At 42.1% G+C, this 25,359-nt stretch overlaps 1 protein-coding gene across 2 annotated transcripts in view; it reads left to right on the top strand.

Moving 5' to 3' along the window:
• Positions 1-25,359, top strand: part of ELP3 (elongator acetyltransferase complex subunit 3) — a 138,057-nt gene that overhangs the window by 100,129 nt on the left and 12,569 nt on the right. Inside the window, exons 13-14 of one of the 2 annotated variants that reach the window (XM_067556155.1) lie at positions 3,903-4,130; positions 6,995-7,076. In XM_067556155.1, coding sequence (XP_067412256.1) covers positions 3,903-4,130; positions 6,995-7,076 — 310 coding nt within the window. Of the gene's footprint in view, positions 1-1,145; positions 1,258-3,902; positions 4,131-6,994; positions 7,077-25,359 lie in introns of those variants that run through there. The other variant, XM_067556156.1, reaches the window with a different exon arrangement.

Genomic DNA, 25,359 nt, shown 5'->3' with positions numbered 1-25,359 from the left:
GGTTTTTAAAAATCCATTGGAATAGAAAATATTTACTGTTGGTTAGTTATTCACAAAGCTACCTCTGGGCTTCTGTTCAATTGATAACATTTCCCACTAGCAGTAGAGAAGGCATTTGTTTACTCTGAAAATGGCCTTGAAGTGTTTGTAGTTGTAATATGTCATTAATAGCCTTTAAAAAAAAAATCTCCAGTGAATGTTATTGCTAGTGAATGTTACTGCTGGATTGATAGCTTTAGAGACTGAACTCCATCATTTAGTCACAGAACAGGAACTGCATGGTCATAACGTGTAGCAGAGTTTGCATTAGCCCTTCTAACTTTGAAGTGAATGTTTTGTTTTACCTCTAGGGAAGATGGAAACTGCCTTTACTGCAGAACAAAAAAAAAAAAAAGGAAGAAAAGGGGGAAGGGGTTGTTTTAGACTCAAGATAGCTATCTCGAAGTAGAATTCTAGGGGAGATGAGGCATAGGTAGTTTTTAATCTCGATGTAACTAATTGAGGTCAACATTATACATATTCCCACCCCAAACTTTATCTTGACTAGCAGACTATGAGTGGCTTGTATCTGCTAGGATTCTGCAGCAAGGAAGTTATCACAATGTAAAATCCCACCATTTTTGCAATGAAGATATAGCCTGAAAAGTGCATTCTGTATAAGCCACTTGTCCTAATATTAAGGTCAAGTTTTATCAGCAAAGGTACCAATCAGTGTCAGTTCTCTTTTTCACAGGGACACTTGTACTCTAGGAACTGGATTGAAAACCACCAGTTCATTTCACTGTCACTAGCTATCAGTCACTTCAGATGGTCACAGCTAGCTTGTGCCAGGTTCACCCCAACAACCTAGAAGTGAAAGGCTCTGTATATCTTTTCTGTTTTCCTGAGCCATCAAGGCCCCTTTAGTAGATTTTCTTTTTTTTAGCTTTTCACATACATGTGTTAAGTGTAGCTTTATATTCAACCCACATAGAGTCTCATGTTTACTTAAGGAAGAGGACAGAGCAGAAGACCCTGTGGAGTCCATTAGAAACCTTGCTATGCAGATTTAATTTATCTGGCAAATGCTTAGGTACTGTGAAAATGAACAATATACAAATTTCTATTAAAGTTGGAGATTTTTATAATTCAGTTTTTTCTTCCAGGTTTGTCTTGTCTCTTTAGATGACATGTTCATAAGGGCAAGGGCTGTTTGTGTTTGGGCAGCACAGAGGACAAAGGAGTTCTACTTGTTACTGATATAAAAATAATAAGTGAGACACATTCTTCCATTGCATTGCTTTTCCTTAATTAGAAAGCCCAGAGTTCACAAAACTTTGAATCTAAAGCCTTTTGGATTAGCTATGTGAATAGTATTTTCTGCCTTCTTTCTTTAGCTGTGAGTTATTAAAAACTGCTTAATGAGTGAGTCTTTAACTTAGGTCCAGTCTTAAAAATGGCTCTGCATAGGTTCTGCCTGCATGGAACTCATTGTAAGATCCAGGCTTTAGATTGTAAGCTCTTCAGAGTAAGAATTTTGTTCTCTTATTTTTTTGGTTAAACTCTGATCATATTGTTGCTGCTATATAAATAACAATAGGACCGCTAGACCAATTTTTAGTTCTTTGAGTGTCAAAGAATCATAGAAGACTAGGGCTGGAAGAGACCTCAGGAGGTCATCTAGTCCAACCCCCTGCTTAAAGCAGGACCAACCCCAACTAAATCATCCCACCCAGGGCTCTGTCAAGCCTCATCTTAAAAACCTCTAAGGATGGAGATTTCACCACCTCCCTAGGTAACCCATTCCAGTGCTTCACCATCCTCCTAGTGAAAAACTTTTTTCCTAATGTCCAACCTAGACCTCCCCCACTGCAACTTGAGACCATTGCTCCTAGTTCTGTCATCTGCCACCACGGAGAACAGCTTAGCTCCATCCTCCCTGGACCCCCCCTTCAGGTAGTTAAGGGCTGCTATCAAATCTCCTATCTTTTCTTCCACAGACTAAACAAGCCTAGTTCCCTCAGCCTCTCCTCATAAGTCTTGTGCTCCAGCCCCCTAATCATTTTTGTTGGCCTCCGCTGGACTCTTTCCAATTTGTCCACATCCTTTATGTAGTGGGGGGCCCAAAACTGGACACAGTACTCCAAATGTGGCCTCACCACCAGTGGCGTACCATGGGTCTCCGGTGTCTGGGGGGTCATACTTAGATTGGTGCCCTCCCACCCCACCCACCGTCGGCGGCAGCAGCATCAGCAGCACCCCACAGGAGGGCGATCTGTGGGCCCGTGTCCTGCTCTCCCCCACTCACCCCTGTCGTCACCAACAGCAGCATCAGCAGCACCCCGCGGGGGAGGGGAGGGCTGTGGGCCCATTTCCTGCTCTCCCCTCACTGTGGGGCGTGACGGGCTCTGGTCTCTGGGGCTCCCTCTTAGTGCCCAGCGGAGAGGACAAGAGTACGACCTGACTGCCTGTAACGGGACAGCTCCAAGGAGGAGGGCCTGGCCGGCCCCCTTTTCCCCTGGCCAGTGCCCAGGTGCATGGCTCCTGCACCCCCCGTCAGTACTCCACTGCTCAGCAGTGCCATGTGGAGGGGAATAATCACTTCGCTCGATCTGCTGGCAGTGCTCTGCATGTGCCTTCTCATGGGCTGCTCTGACCAACAAAACCCATGAGTTTTAATATGTAGAGTCCAGCTCCAAGTAACCTTCATTTTTATTATAGGAGTCTGAGCCAGCCTTTTTGTATCATGTTATATGATAGTGTAAATCTTGGAGAATTCTGCACAGGTGCGAAGATCCATTTGAACTTTTTCACATGCAAAGATTCCATTTGACCAGCCTCATCTCAGAGCTGGATGAAGTGAACCTTATTGGTGTAATAAGTAAAAGGCCCATTTAATTTTGGATTGCATACACAAAGGCATATTGATGTTATGGAGCAGAGAGGTAACAGAATCCACTATTTGGCTCTTGAGTGATCAGATCTTGAAATAGTGCACTCATTTGTGCGTATCATGTTACCAGCAAGGTGGTGATGAGTTGGAAAGTGTTCAGAGGGAATCCTATCCCCAAAGCCCTCTATTTGAGAGTTTTTAAAACAGGCTGGACAGGGCACTAGAAAGTGTACATAGAGAACAGTACTGCTCTGTACTGGCAGGGAAATAGATGTGGGAAAGATCAGCCTAGCATTTGTATACAGTCAGTCGGAAATGTTTATGAAGTGTTTTTGAATCTGTATGCATGAAAGGCACTATATTAATGAGAGGTCATGATCACTTGAAGACATTTCACTGACAGATTAGCAAAGAAGCAGTTTATTGCTAATTAGACGTCCCAGATTACATTGCTGGCAAGAGACTTTTCCTTTCCAAAGCAGTGGAGACTAGGGGCCAAATTCTCACATGCTGTCAGCAAGTCTAACAGTACTGAAGCCAGAGCAACGCAATTGTAGTCAGGTCTGAATTTGCCCTTAGATGTTTGAGATCTCTGGTTGGAGATGGGGAGCTGCTAGTTGTGATGCTCTTAGAGCACCAATGAAGACTACGTTACCAGAGAGAGATCCAAGCTTCTATTTCTACCTTATACAACACCTAGCTACTGTGGTGACTGGCATTTTCTCAGTGCCTTATGGGTTGAAATATTCAGCACTGAAGAGTAATGGTGTCATCTACACAAATGTATTTTTCATAAAGTATGATACATGTTTTGTCTTTAGGATGATTGTGATAGTAGGTCCTTCAGTTGTTATTCAATGCTGCTAAAATCCATCTAAAATTAAATTGGGCTTTAAGAAAGCACTTCACACTTTTTCAGACCCATAGCGGTTTATGGATCCATGAAATTGGTTTTGGTCTATTCAGCATGTTGCCCAATTATTTTTTAACAGGTTTCTTCTCCTCTCCCCTGCTTGTTCTCTTTGAAAAGGTTGAGTTAGTTCGACGAGACTATGTGGCCAATGGTGGCTGGGAGACCTTCCTGTCCTATGAAGATCCAGAACAGGATATTCTGGTTGGCCTTCTGCGTTTGCGAAAGTGTTCAGAGGAGTCATTCAGACCTGAATTGAAGGGAGGTGTTTCCATCGTTAGAGAACTGCATGTGTATGGTAGCGTGGTTCCAGTGAGCAGTCGTGATCCTTCCAAATTTCAGCATCAGGTATCCTAAGTAATCTTGATTGTCTTCTTTTATACCCCATCCTGCCCAACTCTTTTGTTAGAAAGATTGAGAAAAATTTGTTACAATCTTGATGAGACTGGTCATTCAATTACTTAGTGAATAATCTGCTGCAACAGAACCAGAATTGAATTTGATCCCATCTTGTATTAGTAGATTAAATTCCTGCTGCCAATAAACTTTCACTAATATAGTCAAGCGTGTGCAATTATGGCTGTTTCACGTTTGAAAGCGTGGGCGTACTCTGTCACTGTTGCTGCACACCCATCTGATATAGGCTCATTTATGCTGACACTACTTCAGCCTTCAGATACTGAACACCCATAGTTCTGAAATGTCTTTGCTATCTCTGCATCATATTTAGAGTATCGTAGCTTGCTGCGTGGTGGGTAGAATAAAAATGAAAGACAAAAATTAATTCCATGTTTTTGTTGTGCTTTTTTAAATAACTTCATGCAGTTCAAGAGATTTTTAGTTCTGAAATCTAAAATGAAATAGTCATCATGAGAATGTGATATCTTTTGTTGCTTCTTCATCTGTGGTATTTATTTAAATGGAGCATATGTTAAATACATTGTTACCACCAAAAATAGGAGATTTCATCTCAAGTTTGAAAAATTTATATCAGCTTAAATGATCTGGTAAAATTCTTTAGTAAAATCTACCATTCTTGCCTGATTGGTCAGTAGTTTTGAGCTGTGGAAAAATTCCTGACTCCATTTCACATGTATCCTAAAATATATTAAGATCTAAGAGGAATGCAAGTACACTGCACTGGCTTTCTCACACTACTTCATTCCAGTGACTTTCTCATAAAAATTACATGCCTCATCCTTCTGCTACATATAACATCTTTTGGTTTAACCGTAGGAAGAGTGTGAATTTGATCTTATGCTGGAAAATTTTTAGCCTTTAGATCAAACATAAAAAAGAAAAAAGTAATCAATTTATTCTTTGTGCCAGGAAGCCTCAGGGCTGATGTTTTAAATTAACTTCCTTTTATTTAATAATCTTTCCCTGTGTAAACGCATTAGGATGCAACACTTTGTTTGACGGTGATGACCTGGGGCAGTGAGGCGGCAGCCATAAAAACAATGAATGCTTCAACTACAGAATAATTAACATTTCAAAACCTACAGTAGGAAAAGTGGTCATCGTAAGTAAAAAGCAAAGGGAAAGAAAAATCAATTGAATCAAGTCAAATGCAAACAAATTAAAATAGACTGGAAATTGAGGTTTCAAGGCATATGACGCACTAATGCACACTGTAGTAACATTTATTACTTTGGTAGATTCAGAGCCACCAGCGCTCAAGATGTTAAGCAGAAAGTGTTCTTCCCATCTCTGAATAGTAAAGTGCCCTGGTAGGTACAATCTTTGATTAGGAGAAAATGTTAGATTGAAGATTTTTTTTTATTTTTTATTTTTTTTAAATACCTTGTATGTATTTTGTGTATTTAGGACTGAATTATATACCCTTCAACTTCACTTCAGCCCAACTCCTCTCACACTATCAGGAAGACAGATGAACAAAGATCTGAGTGTAATTCTTGCATCTGTGTTTTAGAGATGAATTAATCCCCTCGGTTCTCAGAGAGAGTGTAGGGAACAGTCTTACCATGTTGTTGAATTGTGTTGTAAAGGGGCTCCTCCTTTAGAATCATAGAAGATTAGGGTTGGAAGGGACCTCAGAACCTCATCTAGTCCCAACCCCCTGCTCAAAGCAGGACCAACCCCAACTAAATCATCCCAGCCAGGGCTTGGTCAACCAGGCCTTAAAAACCTCTAAGGATGGAGATTCCACCACCTCCCTAGGTAACCCATTCCAGTGCTTCACCACCCGCCTAGGGAAAAAGCTTTTCCTAATATCCAAGCTCGACCTCTCACATTCCTTTGTAATGAAACACTATTTTATTTGCTTCCAGTAGCACCAACTCTGGGCTAGGACATGTACCAATATAAAAAAAGGCATGGTTCACACCCCAGAGTGATTACTGTGCACTTTTACAGTGCTTTTCATCTTAGCATCTCAATGCTTTACAAACATTAAACCTCTCAGTACCACATGATGTAGGAAGAATAGTCCAGGGCCATGGGAGACCCAGGTTCAATTCCCTGCTTTACCACAGACTTCCTAGGTGACCAAGGGCAAGTCACCTAGTCTCTTTGCCTCAGTTCACCCTCTGTAAAATAGTCATAACAGTACTCCCCTACTTTACAGGGTGTTATGAGGATAAATACCTTCAGGATTGTCAGGTACTTAAATAGTATGTTTGATGGGGGGCAGGCCATATAAACATCTCAAGTAGATTCATTTTATGAATGAGCAAAGTGAGGCACGTAATTTAAAGGACTACTTCAGGATCAGTGACTTGTTGGAAAATCTGGAATAGAGCCCAGTCATTCTGACTTGCATTCCTTTATTCCAATCATTAGATAGTACTTCCTGCTTCTCTTTTGAGCACAGAGGAAATGTCAGTGTGGGGAGGAGGAGCTTGTTTCTCAAGGTAGTTCTAGGAAACATGTACCAGGTTGAGTAAATCAATGGTTTTAGCCTTGTTCTTTGACAGTAAGAAGCAGTCAGATGCTAAAAGATTCTAAAAGAAAATTGCAATTTATACCTATGATGAGCTTCTATTGATCATAAGAAACTTTGAGCGTTTCACCATTATGAAGGTTAATGTTTGCTGCAGTGCTCTTCTTAAGTTCTCAGGCTGTTATCCTTTTCCTTTCTTTGCACTAAGTTTTTTAGTTTCAATATACAAAGCTTTTGTGTCTCTCTGAGTGCCTACATTTTTTTTAACAGTATTTATATTTTTCTTCCTCTCTCATTTCCTCCTTTCTAGGGATTTGGTATGTTGCTAATGGAGGAAGCAGAAAAGATAGCCAAAGAAGAGCATGGGTCATGGAAAATTGCAGTCATTTCAGGTATCTTTGCTTAATTCTTCTTCAAAACTTAATTTACTAATAAAATTAAATAACAAAAAACTTTGTTAATGTAGAGTTAAGATTGCCCGGTGATAGCCTGTGCCCTTGCAGAATGTCGAGTTCAGCAAAACTCAGACTTGTGAACACCAGGAAGTACAGTTAAGGTGAATGCTCATGTAACCTTAACTCTGCCCCCTTGAGCTGGCAGTAGCCGCTGGGATTTATCTATATGCGCTCCAGCTGCATTCACTGTGATAGGTGTAACAATTGAATTGTGGAGTAATAAGTGAAAGCCATAAACATATGAGAAGTTGCTCCTTGCTTGTCTCCCGCCATGTGCTGCTGCGTACACATATTACAGGCAGCAGCTCACTGGGAGGTCATGCACTACCTTAGGCCTGGTCTACACTTACGTTGTAAGTCGACATAGCTACAGTGCTCGGAAGTGCGAAAAATCCTCACCCTGAGCACTATAGCCATGCCAGCCTAACCCCCGGTGCACATGCAGCAAAGGCAACGGAAGAGCGCTTCCGTCACCTGAGCTCCGTTGCTTGGGGAGCCTGTAGTGCCTATAGTGACAGGGAAAAACCCTCCACCAGTGTAGGCAGCATCCATGCTGTGGAGTTATGTCAGAGTAGCTACAGCACTGTAGCTACACTATTATAGTCTACATAGCTCAGACGTGGCCTTAAGTATGTAGCCCAAGCTGCACACTGAACTGGGCCCCTCATTCCCACTGCCTAACCCCAGCCTGCCTCTCCTCCAAACTGGGCCACTCCCCCACACACCTGGCCAGACCCACCTCCCCCTATATAGTAAAAGTACTTTAGTAAAAATCATGGACAGGTTGTGAGTAATAAACAAAAATTCACAGAAGCCTGCAATCTGTCTCTGACTTTTATATACCCAGTAGGGTAGCGGGATTAACAGTGGGACCCCCACTGGAGGCTGTTCCTGTGGTGGTGTGGGCTGCTTCAGCCCCAGGGGTTGCGGACCCAGCCCCAGCCACTGCTCTAGCCCCAAGGGCTGAGTACCAGCTGCTGCTCCAGTTCTGCCGCTGCTCCTGGGCTGAGTCTGACAGCTGCTCCAGCCCCGCCTCTGCGGGCGGCAGAAGCCAGAAGTCACGGGAGCTGCAGTCCCCTCAGAAGAGCAAGCCCCCCAAACATGCTTATATGGGGGTGGGGTCAGAGATGGAGGCAGACTGCTATAGATGAGCAGGGGCCTCCAAAGCATGGCGCACATATAGGGGGCAGGAACCAGAGACCCCCAGATCTCAGCTCACATTAGGGGGGAGAAGGCAAGTGGGGGTCACATTCCTGTAGATGGGCTAGGGGCCCCCCAGATCATGACACACGGGATGGGAATGTGGGGCTGACAGGTGCCCCTGCCCCTATTCTCCCCAGTCCCCATGTCACTCAACCTCATATCTCCCTTTCCAGGGTCCTATCCCTTCCCTCCTACTCCTTGTGACCGCCTCCCCCCTTCGGTTCCCACTTACTCCTCTACCCCTAATTACCCTTCACTGCCAGCAAGTATTTGCTTGTATAGTTTTTCTTTTAGAAACATAGTTTCAGTACGTTCCCAATATTCTTCTGTACTCACATTTTCCCAAAATAAAATTCCTTTTTGATAGAAGCAGACTGGAACAATATGCCTGCTTTTTGCCCTGGGTTGGATCCAAACTCATAGTGTCTAGGGTGGAGCTTGGATTCAATGACTGTTACATTCCCTCAGAGCCCCCCAGGTTCTGTGACATAGGGATAGTGTTCCAGGTAGTTAGTGCTTTCTTGGTATAATCCATTAGGATGAAATGCCCTTTAACTAGGAATGTGGTGGATTCCCCATCTCCTGAAGTGTCTAAATTTAAGATTGGATGATGATCTAAAAGCTATGCTCTACTACAAGAAGTAGTAATGGGCTTGATACAAGAATTACTAGATGAAATTGTGTGACCTGTGTTACGCAGGATGCCTGACTAGATTATCATAATCCTTTCTGAACCAAAAAAAAAAAAAAAAAGTCTATTTAAAAAAAAAAAACAACCAGCCCCCAAAACTCTGCAGACCAAAGGAGAGCAGCACTGCATTCCAAGTGCTGTTACCTGTCATGTATGCATTGAAACCTTGCCTTAGGTAGTATAGGATCAGTCCCAAATTATACTGGTTATTAAATCTTCAAAGGCAAAGCTCATTAAGAACTTCAGTACTGCAAACCATAATCATACCACAGCATTAGTCATGGATTGCACCCTGGTACGGGTTTACCCGTGGCACTTCCCACGTGTCTCTTGTTAGTTGTCTTTTATTGAAGACAATCAGTAACAGGTACTCAAACATCAAGGATTCAGTTCTTCAGCATCTCCATATTTTGATGCATTAATTTGGAGATCATTATTTATCAGAAAAATAAATACATTTGGTATTTCTAAAAATGATGGAACAGCAGTGCAGGCAGATCCCCAGAGAGCCTTAACAAAGCATCTCAGTCCTGACAAGCAAGACTTCACTTCAAAGTGTAGTCCTGGGACTCCCCTGAGTGCACACTGGGAGCTGGCAGTCTCTCAACCAGTCTGTGAATTAGCATCTAATATGGACCATGAGGGAGAGATCACCCAAATTATATGTTACTTTTCTATTAACCAGAAGGCTATTACACACTGAAGTTTTAATAAGTGATGTATTTTAGACTACCATTGAGAGTGTCATAGAATTTTCTCCTGATATGTAGCCCAGTTCACTCTTTCTTCTCTCTCTCTCGCTCGCCTCCCATTGCGTTTTGTTCCTTATGGCTGAATTTAGTGCTGGTAAAATGCACCATATGCACTTTAGAGAAGTTCTAAGTACCCTGTTTATCCAGGGAGCATGTATAGCAAAGGTAATGGTAGTGTTAGTTGCCCTATCTTGACCATGTGCCTCTGCCTTGCTGCAAAAGGATCACATCCAGAAGTGGAAGCAGGTTATTCTCCAGGGTCTATTCAATCCTTGTACTGTCCATGGAGACTACAAATAAAGGCTATTATTACTACCAATTCTAGGTTTGGTTTTTGTGACTGTGGATATCTGGCCTATAGGAATTAGACCGAGATGCCCAATTCATTAAACTTAGGATGCTGAGCAGTTATCGGATGGTAATGACTGTCAGTCACTACCAACCCCGGGCTGGATTTGAACCAGTGATCTAGAGTTGAAGGGCTCTATATCCTACTATAAACACACTCAATCCTTCAAGACTTACCTTATCTCTTTTCTTAAAAGCAGAAAAATGCACCTCTTCAAAAGAAGTTGAAAGGAAAGCCCTAGAAGAAATGTAAAACCATGGGGAAGGGAAAGGAGAATCCTGGGAATTTGTCATTGTTCAGTGAGGGGTTAGGACAAGGAAGTTTGGGGAACCAATGGACCAAGCATTTGGAAAACAAACAAATAAAAAACCATACCACTAACCAGACAGACCTGCTGAGAAATATTTTCAAAGGCAGCTCACAGCTGAAAGCTTCTTTCTAGACATAATCAAAATTTTGTTACGGATGCTGGCAGCCTAACACTGCAGTGAGATGGTGGATAATTTTGCCGCTGTATTGTGTGCACCTGGATTGGGTTCAAAATAGATTTTTAAAATTAGCGACATAGGGTTAGTCTCTAATGCAAGAGTGAATTCCAGCTGCATTTTTATTTAAGATAAAACCCATCAGGAGAACTGAACTTCACTAGATAACATTTCCCAGGTAACAGCTGGAAGGCATCTGTTCTTTGCAGATGCTTTAGTATTCTTTCATTGTGCCAACACACTGCACAGTGTAAATTCTGCATCCTGGAATGATGATGAGCATAGTCATAATATAATGTCATGTTTTTTTCAGTAAGCAGCTAGACTAATGTTTTTACAAATATATTCATATTTGCAGCAAAAATTATTGAACTAGCGTGGCTGTTCCTCAAGCAGTGTAATTCAGTTTGCTTGACGATAGCCTAAATTAGTAACCTTAACATTGTGATGAACCATTTTATTAACAATCACTGTTCCTATTATCTTCTTCTCAAAGCTGTGCTCTTTAGCACAGAGGAATAATCACTTAAGAAGCTACTTCATAGCCCAAGCCAATATAATACCGAGGGCTGGAAAATATAGTCAAATTATGGGAGGAAAGAGATTCTTTATGTCTTGGAGGCAACCCTTTACTAAGAGGGATCTGATATGGGCAGGTGTTGGTGAAATCCTGACATTCAGACTTAGGTTCCAGTCCAGGGTCAGTGAATATACTTGGTGCATGGAAAAGGCTGTGCTGAGACAGAGAGAATATAGGCTAAAGTAATTAGGCCATCACCTGCCCCACCTCTCCTCACTCCTCACTATGAGCTCCTCTTGTCTCTCATTTTCTCAGCCCTCCCTTTCTTCGATTGTGTCCTACTAATCATGACGTTAGAGGGATGAAAAGACAAACCATTAAGGCGAATGGCCTTATCTCACAGCAGTTGGGACCAGGGTCTACACTAGAAAAGGTTTGCCGGTATGCCTCTTATCCTAGCATAATTTCCTAGTTCCCTGAGCAAAATAAGCTGTACCGGCAAAAAAAAAAAAAAACTTTTATGCCAATATAACTGCATCTAAACTAGGGCATTTGTTGGTATAAAAATGTTGCCCAAAAAAAAAAAAAAAAATCATGCCTCAACCCAACATTGCTATACCAGGAAAAGATTCCTGTGTAGATATGATTTTGTTTCACAAATGCCACTGAGCAGATGTCAGAACGCTACTATTTTCTGTCACTATTGAACGTGCCTGGAGAAGGAAGTGGGAAAAGGAAGCAGTCTCCTGTACTGTCCAGTTCCCTTCCCCACAATAGGTTACATTTATCCTGGAAACATAGTTGACAGCCATGATCACTGCAACTGAACAAAGAGACTAAAATGGATGCCTGCAATTTTTAAGTGTTGTTAGGAGCTGGAAAACTTCCTTTAATAATGTCAGGCCAAGACTGTATATCAGCACAGGGGATTTTAAAAACAGTGCTCTTCAGAGAAGGAAGAGGCCTATTGGGCATCTAGAGCATCCCCCTAGGTACTAGAGGCAGGACTGTTTTCTATGACATATCCCCCAGTACACAGTGTTGTCCAATACAGTTTTAAAATGACAAGCAATGATGGGAATTCCACCATTTGCCTTGAGAGACTATTCCATGGTCTAATAGATCTCCCTATTAGGAAGTTTTTTCTGATGTTCATTTCCCCCTAATTACAATGGATGTTCTTAGCTGTAGTGCTGACTGCATGTGTATTATAGCAGAAAACAATAGTTTTCAAAAACCGGCTAGCTGTATAAAGCTTGACTGTTCTAAGTGCTCTAAAATCTGTGCAGATAATCAAATTGCCTTGAAATTAGGTGCGCCTCATGGAGATGTAGGGTAAGGTCAGTGATCCCAATTTGGAGCCGTTTGAATAAGGGGTTCCTGAAATGGAGCCCCCAGGGGGGAAGAAAGGCTTTTTCTTAAAGTTGCACATTCTGGTATTGCTTTTTTGCCCACAGATAGAGATCAGATCGTTGCACCAGAGTCTCAGATGCTCAAGGTTTACCTCTAATAGAGTGCATGGCACCCACCAGCCCTTTGGGGGAAGTTAAATTAGATGTAGATTATAATCCATTAGGCTCCTTAAAATGCTAATTAGCATTAAGCAAACTCTTTTTCTAATGCGTAGCAGCTGAAATCTCATTGCTGCTGCCTGTTGTTCTGAGTTGGTTTTTAGGATTGTTGTCTCCTGATTAAAGGGAAGGATGCATTTTGCTCTCTTTCAGGTGAAATATCCTCCTTGACCGTTCGTGTTCTTATTATGTTCTCACATTCTGATCATAATCTTAAAAAAAAACCCAACAGGACATAAAAGCTTAAATCTTATTTTCAATGTTAGGGGATGGAAGTTACTATTTATTATTATTACTTATTTCTGTAGAGCCCAAAATCTCCTAGGGACTTCGCAAACAAGTGTGAATCCAAGGTCCCTGCTCCAAGCATCTTACAGGGCAAATAGGCAATGACTAGCAAACAAAGGATGGGGCAGGGGATGCAACTGAATCAAGTGTCTGGAGTGAATTATGATGTACATAATCTACCTTGCAGTTCCTAGTTAAATTTTTCTCCATTTTGTCTCTCTCTCTCACTTCATTTGAGGGTAGGCGTGGTGGGGGAACAGGATATAATTTGACTGTGAAGGGGGAGTGTGGTTTTTAAGGAAGGATTTGAAGGAAGAGACTATGAGAGATTTTGCAAACCATGTCAGGGAGGACATCCTGGGTGTAGGGGAGAGTGCATGGAAGGAGGAGCACAGACAGGAGTTGGGGAAGGGTTGAGTGGCATGACTAATTCTGGTTTCACATACTGAGTAATACCCTTCGCTATTCCGTGGTCATCCTACAGTGTGGATCCAACAGATACTATTGTAATGCTTTTCTCCTGGTGTGTTAGTGATTATAAGAGATCTTGCTCAGCTGCTATCTTGTGTTAAACACTTGGCCAAACTGGACAGCATTGAGTATTCACGTTTTAAGAACAGAGTGGTTTTGTCTCAGCTTGCAAGGTCACTGTTTAGCGCCAGAAGTGTGCTGCCTGTCCATAACAATAAAGAGGACATGCCCCCTGGTCCCCACATCCTAGATCAGAGCTAAGTGAATGTGAGTGACTTGTTTATCATGAAGCTATTGCTCATTTAAGGTAATTTTCTGCCTGAGTGATGCCTTTCTGCTTTTCTCATTCAAGGCAGTATATTAGTCTGCAGGCTCAGTTAGCTGAATGGTAGGACCTCCAGGCATTAGTGCGTTATTCAGCGCTCTTAGGAGGTCTGCTTTAAAATGTCTGTTTCATCAGCATTTGAAATTATGTTGTGTGGAGGCGCATGTTTTCCTTGACTTGTGTTGATTTTACTTGCATCCTTACCTGATTTGAAAATATATATCTTATACAAAATAAAACAACCCTAAAAACCAACCTGGGTATCTGATGTCCATCGGTTGAAGTTTTTATGTTCTGGAAGTGCAAATTCTCAGTATATCTGATGATATTTGTACCTTACTTTTGCTTAATTTAGCTGCAAATCTTCTTGTATGCAAGTTGAAATATCTAATGCTTAGATCGTGGGGTTTTTTTTCTTCCCTTTTCGAAGGTTGATTCTAGGTTTCATTTTCCACAATAATTCTTTGCTTCTAAGAATGTCACTGGAAGTTAAAAAGATCACAGAGCTGTTACTGAAATTGAATTGTGATATAAGCTCATGAAATTTGAAAATATAAATAGTCCATCTTGTTAGATTTTAAACTCTTCACTTGCTTACTCGCCTAAATCATAGTTTCTCAACCTGTGGTACGTGTACCCCTGGGGATATGCGACACACAGGCAGGGGGTACGCGGCGAAAAATCCAGTGAAAGGAGGTGAGTGGCAGCCACCAACTTCTGGGGAAGCCAGGTTGCAGTCGCCTGCTTCCTGCCCAGTTCCAGCTGGGAGGTAGACAGCAGCTGCTGCAGTCCTGGGAAGCTGAGTGGCAGCTGCCGGCCTTTTGGGATGCTGGGCAGCAGCCGGAGGCTTGGGCAGCAGCCACTGCCTTTTTGGGCAGCCGGGTGGCAGCCTTCCCATCCTGCCTGGTCCCAGCTCCAAGGTGGGAGCCCAGTGGCAGCCTCCTGCGCCTTACAAGCTGAGCTCACAGCTGGGTGGCTGCCACCCGCGTCCTGGCTCTGAGCCGAGGGATAGCCTCCTGTGCCCCAGTTTGAAGACGGGCAACAGCTGCCTGCCCACATCTCCAGCTCGCAGCCTGCACAGAAGCCTCCTCTGCCCCAGCTTGGAGCAGGTGGCAGTCGCCCACCTCCCGGGCTAGCAGCCAGACGGCAGCCAACTGCAACTTGCCCAGGTGGCAGCTCCCCTCCTCGGCTCAAAGCCCGGTGCCCAGAAAGCCAGGTGGAGAGCCCAGTGGCTTGCCCAGTCCTGGAGCCAGGTTCTACCCGCAGGCTTACTTGTCAATGACAATTATGACAGCCCCAGATTTTACCAGCATAAAAATGTTAAGAGGGGCCCACACAGTGTGATTTGCCCCAGGCCCGCACCCCCTTGGGGACGGCCCTGGGGAGCGCTGCTATCCACTCTGGTGAGCTGCTAGTGCCTGCTCATACCTCACAAGTTCCCATCTGTGTGAGGAAAACACCACGTGACCCCGCCATCAGGCCATTGATCTTTGCTCCTATATGGAGGAAGGGGAGGAGGAAGGAGGTGAGAAACAGCAGGGGGTTTTGTGATCTGCCACAGCCACACAGCACTGCACAACTCCGAACTCTTCTGCTTTATGAGAAATACAGTCGTCCAGCGGTAAAGGGGAAGAAGATTGTATTTCTCAGAGTGGAAAATTGCGTGTTGGGGTACTTATTAAAATTTTCAGACGTTAGGGGATACTTGCTACTTAAAAGGTTGAGAAACACTGTCCTAAATGATACAAGCGTAAGATTCATTTCTTGAGGTGGATAAACAAATTCATAGAGCAGGGTCCCTTGATCTTTCTTCTAACCAGAAGCTTGATTGTTTTTGATAATATCACCATTCCGTTAATGATTGTTGTCATTTACAATAACCGTGACCAGTGAGAGTCAAGTGTGTGCTTTTAATTTACTAATGTTTTCATGGAAACATGTGGACAATAATATTACAGGACTTGAAATCCTTATCTTTAAAATACAGCAGTTTCATATACTATAAGTGATGGGGGGGAAATGATCCAGATGTTTTCCTATCACCCTTTCAAAATCACATATAAAATAGAAGATACATATCCAGGTGATGTTCCAGGCAGGAGTGTTTTTTTTTCCCCAGAGGCATTCTAGTGTCATAGAACCAGTACCACCTAATAAGTACAGAAAATATTGTAATTAATATAAAGCTAGTATTTTAAGGGATCTATCCCTTCCTGCTTTAGGACATGATCAAACCGTTTACTTTACACTTTGGAGATTTTTGCATTTCCCTTTGAAACAACTGGCCAGTCTGGGGGACAGGGTGCTGGTCCTGTAGTCTCCCTGTCCAGTATGGCAGTCCCTATGTTCCTACAACCCACTGGTGCCTTTAAGTCTGTTTTGAGATTTTAATGACTCATTATTGGAGCACCATTGTGGTGTTGTTGCTGGGTCAAAGCAGCTAGCTGTTTTTCAAACTCCCCTAGTTAATTCAATTCTGATTTTCCTCTGATATTTTACAGTGTTTGTGCTTCTATCTGTTAAAACTAAAGAAAAGTAATTTTGTGTCACGTAAGATGTGTCCAGCTTAATGCCTCATGAGTCCTTAGTTTTTGCTTTTTAGCCATTTCTTCTTCTTGTCTTTTGTAAAAGTGTCATGCTTCCTCCTGTAAGGTTTTTTAACTGGGAATTTCTGACCAGCAGTCCCAAGTCACATGTAACGGCATGCCATTTACCAAGTGCAGTCATAAGATGCCCATTGTGGACTGATATTACTGATGTTTGAAATGTCTAGGGCCACACTGTGGCTGAGTTGGCTGTAGGATCTCTACCTGATGTCGTGGATGAGGTCCTGGGGCAAGAGCCACAAAGTCTGTTGGCTGCCATTGAAGCTTCTGCCAAGTATGGTGGTATATTGGCTGGAAGGGCTTGAAGAACAAGTGTGTCAAAGCAGAGTGACTGAGCCCAATGTTGATACTATTCATCTATTTGCCATCTATTTCAGTGACAGTACATAGAAGCGGACAGGCCTGACAGTGCAGCTTGAATGCCATTGATCTAGCCACCAGATTAGACGAGATTGAAGTTGGAGGGGATGTTAAGGTTTTGGCTAGGACCATTGGTGCTTGTCCCTCCTGACACTGCTTCCCTCAAAATGCAGGGAGAGGCATGTATCGCATAAGATCAGTCATGTCCACTGCTATGATTCGTCTGCCCTTTACTTGTGTCCTCAGTTTGTGAAAGCCAGGTGATTCCAAACTAGATAGCGTTGGCCCACTCACAGCTGTTGGAGTTATAGGCACGTTGGATGTTTCAGCACAGATCCCATACCTCCAGCTTCACTCTGTATACATGGCATTCATGCTTGTTCTGATGCTCCTTATTCTTCTCACTTTGCACAATGGGACTCAACTGCTCTGGTTTCAGTACTGTGTCTGCTACTCATTTTAACTTTGCAACCTGAGCCTTATGTGCTAAAGGATGAGATAACTCATCCAGTTATTCATGGCCCCCTTTATTCCAGCAATGAGCAAGTATGCTACAGCCATGAGTAGAGTAACCTGATGTGTCTGCCTGATTGGATGACTGTGTCCCCCCCACCCAGTCTTTGGCCAGCTGGTGAAAGTGGAAAGGGACAGCAGCACTTGCCCACTCCCAAAGCAGTTGCTGGTGTCACCATCTGTTACCCTTCCTGTGAGCCTGGTGGTTAAGGCCAAAGGTTAGACCTGTTGATTCAGTTCCCCTGCACTATGAGTCCAAGCACTGCCCGAGGGTAGAAAGATTCTCTGATCTTTCATGCTAGCTGTTACGTCACAAACTTCCAGAGCTACATGAACAAAATTGTACATGTAATGGTTCTAAGATTGTTGGCTGGTTTTTCAGACAGCAACCCTAAAATTTAATTTTTCAGAGAAAATTCCTTGTTGCATAGAGGAAATCTTTACCCTGAAATAATTGCTATTGTGTCTGCCTATACTCATATCGAAAGAGTAGAAAGGCATCAGTAATGCACACCGGATTCATTATACTTTATCTCTGTACAGAAGTAGTCTGTTCTGTGAGGAATGTGAAGAAAAGATTAAATTCCACTATCACAAGTGTCCATCTATTAAAATCACATGTGCTCAAGCATGTTCCCTTTCCTTTTAAAGTGCGGGTGCTGCATTGCCTAAGACCAAACCCATCTCTGGTAGCCTTTTAAAATACTATAATTGATGTGGAGCCTGGAGATCTCTGCAACCATGCCCACATCTATTAAATCACACCAGTACAGGTAGCCTGTTGAAGCAATTGTTTCATGTGTCCCTGCAGTGAGACCTAAATACAGCTTTCCTCATTCCAGTGACACACAAGTCTTATCTCAATAGTGTGGGGACCTGTTTTGTGCGACGAACTAATTACGGTGCAGCAAGATGATCAGTTTCCCCCAGACCACATTTCTATTTGTGTTCTGTCAAGTAGAAAATTAACCTGGACACAGGCCAGGAATGTTATACACCTGAGCACACAGAGGCTGAAGATGAAGGAAAGGAGGGGTGGACTTCTGGATTGGTAGGGGTTGGAAACTGATGATGTCAAGTGTTGCTGGCCTGTTTCATTAGCCAGTTCATCAGAGAAGTTGAGAAGCAGAAGAAAAATTGGGGAATAACAACATTTAGTGTAGCTATAGCCCCTTTAACTGCTGATCTCAGCACTCTTTGTTTAACATTAAGCCTCAGAAACCCCTTTGTGAAGTAGGTGAGGGTTATATATTGTAAACTCTTCTGCCTCTCCTCATCGGTGTGTACACATCACCTGGCACAAAGGAGTCCTCTTTGAGGCCTCTGCAATACAGAAATACAAATAATAAATGTCTTTCTCTCTCAAATGAGCCTCTCCACCTGTGACGTTAACTGGCTCTGCTAGAAGCTGCATCCAAACAGAAAGACTGCTAGATGTGACACAAGGAATTCAACAGAATGCAACAAAACAGAAAAACTGGGAAAGATTGTAGGGCAGGGAGAAATGCTTCATTATCCCCAGTTCTTGTTAATCTGTAGCAGTATTTCTGGATTCCCTGTTTTTGCTGCTGACTGTTGACACCCCATGAAATAATAGGTTTCAGTAAGTGCCATAGAACTGTTTTAAGTGGGTTTTCTTGTTGTACAGGACTGGACAGCCCAGGGTTTCATAAGAGACATGGAGCCTTTCTACCTCTGTTGCTAATTCAAAAATAGTAGCAGATTATTAGAAACCAAAAGTCATTACTGATGATTTGGTAGCCGATGTTACTTAGAACGTAAGCTCCTCAAAGCAGGGTCCATGTTTTTGTTATGGGTTCATACAGTGCCTATCACGGTGGGGCCCTAGTTTATGACTGGTGTCTCTAGGTCCTACTACAGTAAAAATAAATAATGTAAATAACAGTGAATTAGTGATCTCACTCTAGTTCCTAGTGAACAAGATAGCAGTCTTGCAAGTAAAGGCTAAATATTGAATAGGCATAGTGACCAACCTACCTTTCGTCATTAGCGGTGGTGCCTCTTGGTCGGTATTGAGGCAGCGTTTGGAGAGGCAGGGTAGATTCAGCACTGCTGCATGTGCCGTACTTGTTTAAAGGACAGTGCAGTTTAGTCACCAAGGTTATCAGTCTGTTCTTTCATCATCACTAAACTCTCTTAACTTATGCAGAGGAAAATCAAGCTTGAATTCCAAGGCTTCTTTGTGGCATCTTAAATCCCCAAATTCTCAGTACCGTAATACCATGCCAGAGGGTGGATGCTTTATCCACCAAGCAGGAACAAAGTCTCAGGACATCATGTTGCTTGTAGATCTAAAATCTCTTAAACCTTCTTCGTGAGAAATACAGGCATGAATGCTGTAGCAGAAATGCAGCAGCACTGTCCTGTTGGATTTTTCTAATGCCTGTAGGACATAGTCATTTGTTAAATTGTAAAAGGCACGGGGGCATTGTTTAACTTTAAAAATTCAGTGTTTAATTTTGAACTGAGAACACTGTGAGCTTGATTTTAGGATCAAAGGTTAATTAGCTCTGGCATCATTGTGAACACTAAGGCCCCAGTTTGCTTTGGTTGCTCCCTTCCTCCCAAAGTTGCTTCTGACAGATGGGGATAGGCGGGGCTATGTAGTCATTAATGAAATATTGCCATCACACTAAGAGATCAATGAGATGTAATCTCACCATCTGGAAGCCCCATGGTGGTTCTGAGCTGATTTTTAAATGGCAAGTGAGCAGACATAATGAGTGCATCTACTTTGTGCTAATGACTCCCCAACAATTGATTGCTGCAGAATTAGCTCATTAATTCTACTAATTCAGTTTTTACTTCATTGATTTTTTTTTTTTCAAAAATGCCATTGATTACAGTCCTGATCTTTTGGGTTTATTTGCCTTGTTGATGTAGAGATTGGGAAGCCTGAGAATGATGAACTGCTTACATGTCAAAGTCTATGCTATAGCGTTCATTTTTAGCTGAATAGTTTTACTCAACACACAGAAATCCCATAATGTTATGTAAGGAGAATAAGACTATCCTGTTACACTGCTTAGTTTGCAATGGGACTTCATAACCAATTTACCAATAATACTACTTTGGTATTTGATGTAGTCATTCATAAATCAACAAGTGCCTTTCAAAAGTAGGTGGGCATTTTACAAATGGGGGATCTAAGCCTTAGCGATTCACTGACTTTCTTAAGGTCATCCATCTTAAGGTCAGTGGCAGAGATGGGAATAGAACTCATAGTTTTAGAACCAATAGATTTAGTTGGGATTGGTCCTGCTTTGAGCAGAGGGTTAGACTAGATGACCTCCTGAGCTCCCGTCCAACCCTAATATTCTGTGAACCTAACCTCTTGTTTGGCCACTCCCCCTCTCCCCATGTTGATCCAACAACTCTGGATCTCTGAAACTCTGCATTGTCTTTTATTGTGCGCTGAAGTTCAGCAAACTCAAGTTCTGACAAATCAAGGGAAGGAACAAGTTCCATAGTTTCTGAATGGAAAATTCTCCCAGCCATCAGTACACCAGCATTCACATCTAGAGATTGGTTCATCTGATCTCTTAGGATCTGTTTACGTGATATAAAAACTCACAGCGAGTCTAAGACCTGGGCTCATGCTATGGTGCTAAAAATAGCTGTGTTTAGACCTTTAGGCTCTGGCTGTCAACCACATCCCATCCCCATGCTTCAGAGCTTCAGCTCCAGCTGGAGCTGGAATGGCTACATGGCTATTTTAAGCAAGGTTGTGAACCTAAGTCTGTAGACCTGGGCTCTGAGACTTGTGCCACAGTGTTTTGTTTTTGTTTATTTTTCCTCTGGGTAAACATACACCATCCCAGACACAAGGGGTATTACAGTGTGATCAGTCAGCTCCCAGACCTGGCAGGAATATCATAGATTAAAGCTCATATATCTTAAATTACTCTGTGCACTTAATAAACCTGTAACTTACAGAAAGCAAGATAAAATCAGTGAACAAAGTCAAAGGGTTTTTCCCCTACTGTTTGTATGATGGGAGTTCCCTCTCTCAATCTCATTTGTACAGTAAATGAGATGATCTTTGCACTGCCTTCTTGTACCTACGCAGTTAGTCCTGTTTATCACATATGCCTCAACCAGATGGTAAGTTTTTCAGGGGGGTAGGGTGGAGGAGAAGGGGGACCATGTCTCTTTGCATTTTCTGTAAAGTGTAGGTATGTTTGTTTACAGCACCATGTAAATAACCTTATATAACTGTGGATTTTAACATCGGTTAGAGGGCAGGGAATTGGATGACTTGGGGGAAGTGTTAATGCAGTACATTTCCATGCTTTTCATTTCCATGTCACCAGTCCAGATGCAATCCCATGCCAGCAGAGACTGAAAGTCCTTATCTCATCATTGTTAAGGGGCCTGTGTGCAGTGAGTTGCTGAGTTTCACTCTAGTTAAGGTGATCCAGTGATTAGGGACTAGCCTAAGATTTGGGAGACTCAGCTTCAAGTCCATGCTCTAAAACAGACTTTATATGTTACCTTAGGCAAGTCACTTAGGCCATGTCTACGCCAAAATTAAGTCAACCTATCTGCTGCAGTAATTACATAGTTTGTGTGTGTCTACACTTTGCTCCTTGTATCGGCAGTGCATGTCCTCACCAGGAGTCCTTGTATCGATTATACTGTCAGTGTGGTGCATTGTGGGATGGCTCCTGAAAGCCAGTAACAGTTGACATGAGCAATGCTGTGTATGCTGACAGTGCATTAACCTAACTACATCGACCTTGGCTCTCTGCCACTCGTGGAGGCGGAATTATTAAGTCAGTGTAGCAGGGCAGTTACGTCAATGGGAGCAAAATTTACGTTTAGACACTTCTATAGTTAGGTCGATGTAAGCTGCCTTGCGTTGACCTAATTCTGTAGTGTAGACCAGACCTTAGCCTTTCTGGGCCTTGGTTCCCTAGCTGTAAAATGGGGTTAACAGTACTTCTCTAACTGACAAGGTTGTTGTGAGAATGAATACATTATGCTCTGAGGTGCTCAGATACTATGGTGATGAGGGCCAAATTAAAAACCTTCGATGTGTCTACTTCACAAAAATACCATCCTTGATGCTAATTGGCAGCTTGTTGGTTGCCTCAGTCCAAGAGGTCATGGAGACTGAACTATCCTTTTAGCCCTGAATTTAGTCCTTTCATAACAGGTTTTAGGCATATTGACCAGGGGCTTTGTGGAAATGCTCCCCGTGCTGCATCTGTTCTGTGGATGGAAAACGTCCTCTCCAGTGCTGTAATATGGTGCCTTTAACCACCATAAAATTAACATAAATTAAAATATTAAAGAGCATCTCCAGTGCTCAGTTCTGATATCAAAACTAGCTACATTAAAATAGAGGCATTTTCAAAGCACTTTTTAGAAATGCCATTCCCACCTATTGCCTCTATGAATGAATGGGACTTTGTGGCTCTCTACAGAAACTTCCATTAAATTTGTTCTTCTCAACAAGGTCTCTTATTCAAAATAGAACTGAATGAATCTGCGTTCCCATTAGAAACTTGTTTGAAAATCAAGGATGACAAAACTGTAAGATAGAGGGTAATGTTTTTAAAAGCATCTAAGTCCCATTTTCAAAGGCATCTACCCTAAGTCATGTTGGAGCCAACGCTGCTGAGTAACTTGGGTGCTTTTGAAAATTTTACCCAAAATCTATATTTTAAAAAATTGTGTGATTATTTAACTTAGTGTAGGGACTATTAATCAATTCTTTTCTTAATTTAAGAACTTTATTTTAAGTCCCACATTTCCCAAAAGGCAGATTCCTTTTTATTTTGTTAATACTATTTCAGATCCTCTTTATGCTTTTTCCTCTCTATGCTTGTTTAATTGTTTACTCTTATTTGTAATTGGAAGTTAGTGATTGAGAATCTTTTATGTCACACTTGCATTTTCTTTAAAGAAGAAACACGGCATTGTGAAAAGTGTAAGTGCCAAACCAGGCAATCCAGACAAGGGGCTGGACAGCAAATATGTTCACAGCTCATGCTGCAATTTTATTTAATCCATCATCTTGCCAGTACAACAAATTTTGAGATTAGTTTTCAGTACCCAAGAAGACAACAGTGTCAAGGTGGCTGTTCCCTCATGTTTCCTTTTGCTGTGTTTGGCAAGTTGCTCTCTTGGGGTCAAATTGAAACTGTCAGCTAGAGGTCTGTAACTGTCGTGCATGCATTTGTAGCTGCTTGCATGTATCGTGGCAAAGCAGAGGACAGCTGGAAAGCGTGCAGTGCTATGTTAGGGCTGGAAACATCATGACTGCGTCTCTCAGGGATTCTAAGTTTGACGTACAGCCTTCCCTATTTAATCCTCTAGTTATTTACATCACTTGATCCTGTGCAAGGGTGGATATTTGAAGTAGATAGGCATGATGAAATGAGGTTGATTAGTTTTGTCTTAATGAATGGGAACAAACAGAAACTAGATGCTTTTTTTTGCAATACTTTCACAATAGAAGCCAGAATTCTCGGAAGCAGCTGGTAATAGCCACTGTCAGAGACAAGATGCTAGGGCTGAATAGGAATAGCCATAGCAGTGATCTATGTTCCCATTACTGATGTGTTTTTAGGGCCAGATCTTCCAAATCTTGTTCATTCAAGTAGTTCTGGTCATGACTTTGACTCCAGTAACATTATTTGTATAAGTAAAGGCTAGTCCCAAACAAGAGTTTTAAAATTACACATAGTTACATTACATTATTATTGAGAAATTGCCAAGAGTTTACTGCTAAATTTATGCTTTATTTTGATCTGAAATCCTGGATTAAATACCAAGGTGTTGAATGCAAGAAGTGGCTTTTACACTTTGTTAAAGTAGGTTTTTCTGAACTCAGCAAAGTTTCTTCTGAGAGATCTTGGGGAAGGTAAGAGGGAGGGATATAAAATCTGATACTGTTTTCTTTAGCTAACAGCAAAACTCTTGAAAGACTCTGCTGTGTTTGCTGATTTTTCTTTAACACTCATGCCCCCCAAAAGATCCCTTAAGGCTGAAAAGAAATTTTAAAACATTAAGCATCTCATCTTTAAATGACTGAATTGACATGTTTTTAATACGTTCTGGTTGTGTAAATCTATTGACTAACTTTGCGCTAGATGTCATAGATGGGGGAAGATCAGGAGCTCTCACTCTGAGTTCTTGCTTCCTTCCATTTATTCCCTTTAATCCTTCAGTACTTTTATTTTAAATAAATAGTATTATGATTTGCCTAGTGACAATAGCTGGTTCCAAATCTCCTGGTCAGTTCTCTCTACCTGCCACTGTGGTATCTAAGCTTCATTGATTTCAGCTGGAGTTGCACACATGGCTGACGGAGTAGATTTGTGTTCCTTTTGTGCCTTTCTGGACCATCAAAGGTGGCAGTGCAGCAAAGGCAGTATATTCTGCCCTTTTGGGGAGATATGTCAGGATGTTGGTCAGCAGTTGTATCTGCATGAATGAAGGAACGTCCTTGGCTGGTACTGAAGGAAGCAGCCCCATCCAGTCCTCTTTGGGTTGGAGTGATTGGAGCGGTGTTGCTGATTTCAGGTGAAATCTTTGGGGTTCTGGCAGAGCTGTGTAACTTCTTTCCTATTCCTTCCTTTAAGTACTCTGAACACTAACCAAAGAAATTGTTCTAGCACCTTTATAATAAGATCACGTTTGAGTAACGTTCTGCATAGAACTCAAATAGAACTTGGAGGAAAGTTCTCACATCTTGCCTGCGCTGCTTTATGCTTAAGGCAACATATTGTGCAGTCCTAAGAGGAAGTCCTTTTTCCTGCAAAGCCTCTGAGAGGAGATCTTGCTGTAATTAGAATTGCATTTGGCACATTAATGGATTGAAACAATCTGAGGATTTCATTCTATATGCCTAAGCTGAATTTTTCTATATCATATCGCATGTTCCACTGAATGCTTTTAAGTAGGCTTGGAAGGATTAGGTTTTTATCAGTAAATGTCAGTTAATGTCAAATTCTTTGTATACCCACAAACTTACAAAAAAAAATTCTGTCTATGAAACTTACAGATAAGCAAAGTAAGAAAAATGCAGTTTGAGAATTTATTAGAGGTTGATTTA

Source organism: Emydura macquarii, unplaced genomic scaffold (assembly GCF_026122565.2).
Source record: "Emydura macquarii macquarii isolate MOO-44397 ecotype Brisbane River unplaced genomic scaffold, CSIRO-AGI_Emac_v2 contig_1676, whole genome shotgun sequence".
Taxonomy (NCBI): Eukaryota; Metazoa; Chordata; order Testudines; family Chelidae; genus Emydura; species Emydura macquarii.
Note: the sequence above shows the minus strand (reverse complement) of the source record. Positions and strands in the feature narration are given on the sequence as shown.